Source organism: Ictalurus furcatus, chromosome 17 (assembly GCF_023375685.1).
Source record: "Ictalurus furcatus strain D&B chromosome 17, Billie_1.0, whole genome shotgun sequence".
NCBI classification, from domain to species: domain Eukaryota; kingdom Metazoa; phylum Chordata; class Actinopteri; order Siluriformes; family Ictaluridae; genus Ictalurus; species Ictalurus furcatus.
Genome location: NC_071271.1, coordinates 24,837,575 through 24,847,574, shown reverse-complemented (window position 1 = coordinate 24,847,574; position 10,000 = coordinate 24,837,575). Strand labels below are relative to the sequence as shown.

General features: G+C 37.9%; 1 protein-coding gene across 1 annotated transcript in view; it reads right to left on the bottom strand.

Annotated features, from left to right (window-relative positions):
- c4 (complement component 4) overlaps nucleotides 1–10,000 on the bottom strand; it is a 31,257-nt gene that overhangs the window by 12,016 nt on the left and 9,241 nt on the right. The window contains exons 15-24 of the mRNA XM_053647423.1: nucleotides 9,442–9,568; nucleotides 9,283–9,342; nucleotides 8,905–9,108; nucleotides 8,043–8,160; nucleotides 6,116–6,186; nucleotides 5,896–6,035; nucleotides 4,062–4,265; nucleotides 3,902–3,953; nucleotides 3,726–3,809; nucleotides 149–352 (exon numbers count right to left, since the gene is read on the bottom strand). Coding sequence (XP_053503398.1) covers nucleotides 149–352; nucleotides 3,726–3,809; nucleotides 3,902–3,953; nucleotides 4,062–4,265; nucleotides 5,896–6,035; nucleotides 6,116–6,186; nucleotides 8,043–8,160; nucleotides 8,905–9,108; nucleotides 9,283–9,342; nucleotides 9,442–9,568 — 1,264 coding nt within the window. The remainder of the gene's footprint in view (nucleotides 1–148; nucleotides 353–3,725; nucleotides 3,810–3,901; nucleotides 3,954–4,061; nucleotides 4,266–5,895; nucleotides 6,036–6,115; nucleotides 6,187–8,042; nucleotides 8,161–8,904; nucleotides 9,109–9,282; nucleotides 9,343–9,441; nucleotides 9,569–10,000) is intronic.

The following is a 10,000-nucleotide window of genomic DNA, read 5'->3' as shown; positions in this document are numbered from 1 at the left end:
CTACTACTACTTCTAATTCTTCTACTACTACTACTACTACAGATACAGGTACAGTGTCGTTGCATTATAGACACAGTGTGATATCACCACAAGTAGCTCTAATGGTTTATTGAACCGGTTCACTGAAATGCGGGTATCGGACACACACCAGCTTGGATCATGGTCCGAGCCTCCTCTCGGCGCTGTGCATTCAGGGAGAGCCACTGGTTGGTGGCGTCCAAATATTTCATGGCGTGAATGGCAGGAGACATCTTCACCATGGTCTGTTCTGCACAGCCAGTAGGCAGCTTGATCAACTCATTTACTCCATCCAGGTTTAGACAGTTATCCACTGATTCTCCCATCACGCCACCTGAACAGCACACACACACACACACACACACACACACACACACACACACACACTCATTCATTTTGTATGTTTTGTTTAATTTTTCATTAGTTTTACTATTTGTACCACACTGCATCCTACTGTACGTTGATATTGATATTGCGAGAGTAAAGCGATATCCTTTACAGGGTCACTATGTTTTTGTCTGTCTGTACATGTACTGCATATTCTCTCTGTCTAGCTATACCTCTATCTAGCGCTCTGTTTATCCAGCTCTATCCATCAATCTGTCTGTGTATCTGTCTGATCAACAATACACTTTATCTGTCCATCTATCTGTCTGTCTGTCCACCTCTCCGGCTCTATATATCTGTCCATCTAGCCATCTATTTATCATTCTCTCCACATATTTACCTGTCTGCCTCTCCATGTCTGTCCATTTACCTGTCTATCTATTTATCTTATCATCTTTCAGTCTCTCTACCCGTTTGTCTACCTGACTATATCTGTCTGCCTTTCTGTCTCTTGTCTATCTGTTAATATAGCATTATGTCTATCTGTCTGTCTGTCGGTCTGTTTGTCTACCTGTCTGTACATGTAGCTGTTCATACAGCCATCAATTTATCTGTCTGTCCATCTGTTTGTCTGTATTTATGACCATCCAAACAACTATATATGTATCTTTCTCTTAATTGCTTTTTTTTCCTGTCCATCTATCTTTTCACCTCTCCACCTGTATCTGTCCCTCTTTCTCTCTGTTTCTGACTACCTGTCCATCTATCTGTCTGTCCATTTATCTCGGTCTCTTTGCCTGTATCTGTGTTTGTTTATCTGTCTGTCTGTTAATTAATCTATTCATCTGTCCATCTACTTGTCTGACAGTCTGTCTATCTATCTATCTATCTATCTATCTGTTTGTATCTATCTATCTATCTATCTATCTATCTGTTTCTATCTATCTATCTATCTATCTATCTGTTTGTGTATGTCTGTCTGTCTGTCTCTATCTATCTATCTATCTGTTTGTATCTATCTATCTATCTATCTATCTATCTATCTATCTGTTTGTATCTGTCTGTCTGTCTGTCTCTATCTATCTATCTGTGTCTGTCTCTATCTATCTGTCTATCTATCTATCTATCTGTTTTTGTATGTCTCTATCTATCTATCTATCTGTTTGTATCTATCTATCTATCTATCTATCTATCTATCTATCTGTTTGTATCTGTCTGTCTGTCTGTCTCTATCTATCTATCTGTTTGTCTGTCTCTATCTATCTATCTATCTATCTGTTTGTATCTATCTATCTATCTATCTGTTTCTATCTATCTATCTATCTATCTATCTGTTTGTGTATGTCTGTCTGTCTGTCTCTATCTATCTATCTGTTTTTGTATCTATCTATCTATCTATCTATCTGTTTGTATCTGTCTGTCTGTCTGTCTCTATCTATCTATCTGTGTCTGTCTCTATCTATCTATCTATCTATCTATCTGTTTGTATCTATCTATCTATCTGTTTGTATCTGTCTGTCTGTCTGTCTCTATCTATCTATCTGCTTGTCTGTCTCTATCTATCTATCTATCTATCTATCTGTTTGTATCTATCTATCTATCTATCTATCTATCTGTTTGCATCTGTCTGTCTGTCTGTCTCTATCTATCTATCTGTGTCTGTCTCTATCTATCTATCTATCTATCTATCTATCTATCTATCTGTTTGTATCTGTCTGTCTGTCTGTCTCTATCTATCTATCTGTTTGTCTGTCTCTATCTATCTATCTATCTATCTGTTTGTATCTATCTATCTATCTATCTATCTGTTTGTATCTGTCTGTCTGTCTGTCTTTATCTATCTATCTGTTTGTGTCTGTCTCTATCTATCTATCTATCTATCTATCTATCTGTTTGTGTATGTCTGTCTGTCTGTCTCTATCTATCTATCTGTTTTTGTATGTCTCTATCTATCTATCTATCTGTCTCTATCTATCTATCTATCTATCTATCTATCTGTTTGTATCTGTCTGTCTGTCTGTCTCTATCTATCTATCTGTGTCTGTCTCTATCTATCTATCTATCTATCTATCTGTTTGTATCTATCTATCTATCTATCTATCTGTTTGTATCTGTCTGTCTGTCTGTCTCTATCTATCTATCTGTTTGTCTGTCTCTATCTATCTATCTATCTATCTGTTTGTATCTATCTATCTATCTATCTATCTGTTTCTATCTATCTATCTATCTATCTATCTATCTATCTGTTTGTGTATGTCTGTCTGTCTGTCTCTATCTATCTATCTGTTTTTGTATGTCTCTATCTATCTATCTATCTATCTATCTGTTTGTATCTATCTATCTATCTATCTATCTATCTATCTGTTTGTATCTGTCTGTCTGTCTGTCTCTATCTATCTATCTGTGTCTGTCTCTATCTATCTATCTATCTATCTATCTATCTGTTTGTATCTATCTATCTATCTGTTTGTGTCTGTCTGTCTGTCTGTCTCTATCTATCTATCTGTGTCTGTCTCTATCTATCTATCTATCTATCTATCTGTTTGTATCTGTCTGTCTGTCTGTCTCTATCTATTTATCTGTGTCTGTCTCTATCTATCTATCTATCTATCTATCTATCTGTTTGTATCTATCTATCTATCTATCTATCTGTTTGTATCTGTCTGTCTGTCTGTCTCTATCTATCTATCTGTTTGTGTCTGTCTCTATCTATCTATCTATCTATCTATCTATCTGTTTGTGTCTGTCTCTATCTATCTATCTATCTATCTATCTATCTGTCTGTCTGTCTCTATCTATCTATTTATCTGTTTGTATCTATCTATCTATCTATCTATCTATCTATCTGTTTGTGTCTGTCTCTATCTATCTATCTATCTATCTATCTATCTGTTTGTGTCTGTCTCTATCTATCTATCTATCTATCTATCTATCTATCTATCTATCTATCTATCTGTTTGTGTCTGTCTCTATCTATCTATCTATCTATCTGTCTGTCTGTCTCTGTCTATCTATTTATCTGTTTGTATCTATCTATCTATCTATCTATCTATCTATCTGTTTGTGTCTGTCTCTATCTATCTATCTATCTATCTGTCTGTGTGTCTGTCTCTATTTGTCTGTCTGTGTTTATATCTGTCTGTCTGTCTCTATCTATCTATCTGTTTGTATCTATCTTTTTCTATCTATCTTTTTCTATCTATCTATCTGTTTATATCTGTCTGTCTGTCTGTCTGTCTCTATCTATCTATCTATCTATCTGTTTGTTCCTCAGTCTGTCTGTCTGCCTGTCTACATGTCCATATGTCTGTCTGTCTCGGTAGGTCTGTGTGCTCTCTCCCTCAGGACTAGGACTGCATTTGTTTAATGCATGGTCTTACCTTTAAAACTCAGCTGTGTGGTTGATTCCTGGCCCGGGACCTCATCCTCCGGGGCTGAAATGTTAAACTCCAGTTCATTCCCAGCTGCACACAATGAGTACACAAGGCATTAACACAACCCTCCCCCAGCGTTGTGTAACACCGTATATGAGCGATGTGCACTATTACTGTCTTACTCCTCGCGTCGATGTTATACTCCTTTTCAATGGTGACCACCTCCCCCTCTCCCTGGAAAGAAAAATCAAAGGCACCGTTAGCAGAGTTCAGAAGATGAAATGTATATCTGAACCTTGTTCAGCTGATGGAAAGAGATTTTTCAGACATGACAGACAGTACCACCACTCTGAGCTGTTTCTGTATCTTATCATTGATTTTGTTTGAGGCATAGGCCAGAATGGTGATAGGGATGTTCCCGATGGTCAGAGGCACCACGGTGAAATACACGGCCGTGGCAGACTGGGGTTCCACTGTGACCTGCTGCTCCACATCTCCTGCACCTGCACTGCACAGCCCCGCCACCCGCTCCATCTTCACTGTGACCTGAGATAAAGTGACGGTTAACAGGCAAGTGATAGAATATATCCACCTGAAAAAAAAAAAAGCTCAGATTCTAATCTGATGCAGAGTCGCATTACGGCCAAAAATATCAGAGTGATATCGGCCGATACCGATAGTTTGGCTTTTTATGCATTCTTTTAAATGAACAATTCTGAAAGAAATGCAAATAAAAACTTTATTCTCTCCATTTTAAGGAGTTGTGTCACAGTAACTGGTCTCATCAACACAAAACACACATCACTCTCATTAACATTAACACGTGAAATACATTCTGAAGATTAAAGTAAGATTATTAACTTATTGAATGTTATTCATTCATATTAACACTGACTGAACTGTAAAAACCCTCCTGATAGTCTCACGCTCACTCTCCACAAACACAAGCATTTCTGCTTCATCACCGAACATCAAACTGGTCATATATAATATCAACTTTTTATATATTAACATTAACTGGATATGAAATACACTACTCTACAAATATATTTTTCTGAGCAATATATACTTTTTTTGTCAACTCGTATTTATTTAAATCTTTCAACAGTGTACCGGCCCTTTAATTCAGCACGAGCAGCACGGGGGAAAAAATCTGACTCGACGCCGAAACTCCCGCTTCACTGCTGCTCACTTCAGGTGTAAAATTGTAGCGTTGCAGAGATTACAGAGATTACAAACTGCAGTTCTGTCCTCATTCCACACGAGAGACGTCATCTTTACACACAGCACGACATGGATGTGTTTTCCCGCCCTCTCTTGATCGACAGGATATAACCGGCCCTGATCGTCGGATGTTTTTAAACTTATTATCGGCCGATATATCGGTGCAGCTCTAATACGAAGGTAATAACAAAATAAGGACTTTTTCTTATTTTATTTTACTCTTGTTAAGACATCAATCATAACTATAAACGTATTAAAAGCTTATTATGTTTTACCTTTAATAAAAATAAGAAAGTAGTGTATGTGCACCTCAAGCTCTGACCTCTAAAAAGTTTTTCAAATGTAACTGTACTTTTATTATTTTTAGAATAAGAAATAAGATAATTAATTAACTAAAGATTGATTATAATTTTATTTTTTTTAAAAAAAGAGTAAATAATCAAACAATAATCATCTATTTAAAAAAAAAAAGATGATGTAAAAAGGGATAAAATTTTTAACAAATTCTTTTTATTTAAGTTTTTGTTTTTAAACTAGTGGTTATTATTATTATTATTATTATTATTATTATTATTATTATTATTATTATTAAATGCAGTGAATTATGGTCATGCTAGATGGAATTAGCCATGAAATTAAATCCTATGTTTTTGTTTATTTTTCTTATGACAACATTGACTTCTGGCCAGTTTCTATTTCTGATGTTTAAAAACTGCATCGCACCTCGGTGGCTTTTAAAATGAACTAAATAGGTCATTATGAAATAAATGAGCAGTTCTGAAATAAAAGTCTCATCATGAGATGAAAAAGGGTCACTGTGAACATGAGTAGGAGGAAATAATACTGTATAATAATGAGTTCAGGTTTATTTAGTTATTGATGTGTATCGATTGCTGCATTTACTCATATTGAGAGTCATTAAGGATACTTTAAACAGGTCTGAGAAGGTTACCTGTAAACTCTGCTGCTTGTAGTTGAACACGACGGCTTTCACCTCGAGCTGCTCATTCCTCTTCACCGAATATGGCAGTTTAACGGATATGAAGAAGTCCTGGAAGACTTTCAGTGGTTGTGGGTCTGCTATGCAGAATCCTGAAGCAGAAATGAGTTCATTAGAATGTGAATGGAATGGCTCGAACATTATAAATGCTGGCAGAGTGGTAGCTGGTTACCTTTTGTTGGAGAAATAGCCACAGCTTGGACCTCCCATGTGGTTATAGAGTCAGGAGCGACTTGAGCGTGCCTGAAAACATTCAACAGAGAAATATTTAATTTATTTACTGTGTTTATAACAGTGCTGTTGAATACTCCATTCTGATTAAGTGCGTCTATAACAGCAGCTCTGACAGTTGTGCCAGCTGTAAAGTTTATATTAATGCAGTCTTTCGAATATGTTAACATTTCTATATTCACAACATAGATACAGTGCCCTCTATTGGAAACTATTGGAACGCCAAGGCCAGTTCATTTGTTTTTGCTGCAGACTGAAGACGTTTGGGTTTGAGATCAAAAGATGAATAAGAGAAGAGAGTTTAGAATCTCAGCTTTTATTTCATGGGATTTATGTGTAGATGTGTTAAACGTCATAGAACATAGCACATTGTGTATCAGACCGCCCAATTTGTACGTGAGCAATAATATTGGCACGTGACACATGTGACGGGTGTTTCTTGCTGCCCAGGTGTGTCGTTAGAGTGATTGTTTAAACAATAAATGCTCTAAAAATCTACTCTTGGTTTTAGCCTTCGGTTTCACCTGTGAAGACTGCATTTGTTGTTAAAAAGGATAAACCAACATGAAGATCAGAGAGCTGTCTATGGGAGAAAAGCCAGCCATTTTGAAGCTGAGAAAAGTGGGAAAATCAATCAGAGGCATTGCACATACATTGAGCATAGCCAATAGAACAATCTGGAATGTCCAGAAAAAGAAAGAACCCTCTGAATGTATTGAGCAACAGGCACAGAACGGGTCGGCTAAGGAAAACAACAACGGCTAATGAAAGAGACATTGTGAGAGCTGTGAAGAAAAACCTAAAAACAACAGTCAGTGACATCACCAACAACCTCCACAGGGCAGGAGTGAAGGTCTCACAATCCACCGTTTGAAGAAGACTTTGAGAGCAGACATATAGAGGCCGTACCACAAGAGCCACAAAAGTTCTGGAACCAAGATGAACCTCTACCAAAGTGATGGAAAGGCCAAAGTGTGGAGAAAGAACAGATATGCTCATGATCCAGAACATACCAGCTCGTCTGTGAAACACGGTGGAGGTAGCGTCATGGCTGGGGCTCGCATGGCCGCTTCTGGAACATTCTCACTAATCTTTATTGATGATTTAACTCATGATGGTAGAAGCAGAATGAATTCAGCAGTTTAAAGGAACATTTTGTCCTCCAATTTACAGAGAAATGCATCCAGATTAATCGGGAGGAACTTCATCATGCTGAAAGACTTCATCATGACCCAAAACACACTGCCACCTCAACAAAGGACTTTCATCAGGGGGAAAAGTGGAAGATTTTAGACTGGCCAAATCAATCACCAGACTTTAACCCAGTTGAGCAGCATTTTGGTGATGCCACCGCGTCACAGGCTTGATGCAGTTATTGCAAGCAAGGGATATATACTTCAAGACTTCAATACTTTTGCTCATCTAAACATTATGTGGTCTGATACAAAGTTTCTATATTTTATGTTGTTTAACACATCTAGATGTAAATACCAGGGACTAAAAAGCTGAAACCCTGAACTCTCGTCTCAGATCTCGATCCCAAAATGTCTTTGGTGTACAGTACAAACAAATGAGTTGGCCTTGCTGTTCCAATAGTTTCGGAGGGGACTGTACATGCATTAATAAACACGCAATCATCGTTATGCTTAAGCTTTTAGTAAGGAGAAGTTATTTAGCATTTTTTGGAAGGAGTCTCCAGTGTCAGAGTATTTTTTTTTATTATTTTATATTACTGCACACCAGTTAGCTTCTCACTGTGTCCATATTTGTGAGACCCTAACGATATTAGGAATTTAAAGAGTATTAACATACTACAAAACACAACAAGACATTATTTTGCGTCATTTCAGGTCTGATTTCTGAGGTACCTGATGTTCCCCGATGCGTCTGCGCCTAAAATCTGCCACATCCATGACTGAGGAAAGAAACTGCGGAGGTAAACGGCGACTTCATCGATCTCATCCTCCGCTATTCCGCTGCTGAACGCTTCATGGAAAGAAGGAGAGGAAAGAAACCCGAGTGTCCTTCAACATCTCTGTTCCACGGTCTTAAACAGTTCAGACAGCAAATCCGAATCGGACTTTAATCTAACAGCAAGTTGTTTGTTTGTTTGTTTGTTTATTTGTTTTATCTCTCTTTCACTCAATCTCTACAGATTTGAGAACGGATCACGCAAAAGCCATCCATCGCTGGGTTTTAAGGGTCGGGGGTTCGATTCCCACCGCGGCCCTGTGTGTGCGGAGTTCGCGTGTTCTCCCCGTGCTGCGGGGGTTTCCTCCGGGTACTCCGGTTTCCTCCCCCAGTCCAAAGACATGCATGGTAGGCTGATTGGCGTGTCTAAAGTGTCCGTAGTGTATGAATGGGTGTGTGAGTGTGTATGTATGATGTATGATGTGACTGGCACCCTGTCCAGGGTGTACCCCGCCTTGTACCCCATGCTCCCTGGGATAGGCTCCAGGTTCCCCGTGACCCTGAAAAGGATAAAGCGGTATAGAAGATGGATGGATGGATTCTGATTGGTCAGAAGGTGTTGATGCGTTTTCTGTATCAGCAGTTCTGACACGTTCAAGCTGGTTACGTTTATCTTAATGCGAATTACCATGTACGAATAAATTAATAACTTAATACTGTTCTTCCATTTATATGATTTTTCTGTGGATTGTTGAGAGATGCTGTGCAAACTTTTCTTTTTTAAAAAACAACAACAACAACAACAAAACACATTTGTACTTCTTCCCAAGTTGGTTATCCTTCTCTTCAGTTGGTCCTCCTTCCTCTTAGCCGCTGCAGCCTCGCAGCACTTTTTGAAAGCTTCCCGGCAGCTCTGTTTTTGATGCGCTGTGTATTTCAGCCTCACGTCACAAGACTTTAACATCAGTCCTTTCTTCCTTCCATCTTCACAGCACTTCCTGTCTTGTTTCTTGTAGCTGTTAACTGAATATACACCACAAATTTCAATCGAATTCGTTATATTCTAAACAGTGTTCTGTGTTTTATAGACATTTGTTTCACGATGAATATACAAGAGTCAACCCTGTGATTTGTCATACACTTTAATTGCCTTCGCAATTAAGTAATTGAAGGTCCAGGTGCATTCTGGGACATTACCGAGCACGTTGAGGTCGAGGTCTCGCTTGTGTCTGTGACGGTCTTCGTAGCATTTATGGCCTAACGAGGACAGAGAAGAATATTTATTAACACACAATAATGCTCATAACTGCAGGATTCGCTTTCAGTTCATTTGTTCGTCGTAAGTGAACTTGTTACCTCTAACTATAACTTCATTTGCACAGTTACATATGAACGTGAGTCCGGCGGTCTCCAGGACGGACCTGGAATTTTCTCCTCCGCCTACGGAGCAGGCCAGATCATACGAGTTCATATACTCGAACATCTGCGAGAAGGTCAGTGTCGGTGAATTTCATTTTTATTTTACATCACTATGCATTTAAAACATTTAGTTTTTTAAATGTTATATGTATGATAATGAAATAAATACTGAATAAAAAAAAGAACTCCTTCCGTACAGAAAAAGTCACATGATCACATGATTAAAATATATATTATTATTATTATTATTATTATTATTATTATTATTATTTTTAGAAAACTCAAATGTTATCTTTCGCACATTTTTTTCACATGTAGTGCTTTCGCATGTGTTGTTTCACCTGATTTTGATTGTTTTCATGTGTTTATGTAGGACATGTGATGTCATCTTTCACGTGTGATCACGTATTATTCGCGCGATGTCACGCGTTCACCTGAATTGACCTTCATATGCTTTTCACACATTACTCACACACTCACATGTGGCCAACATATT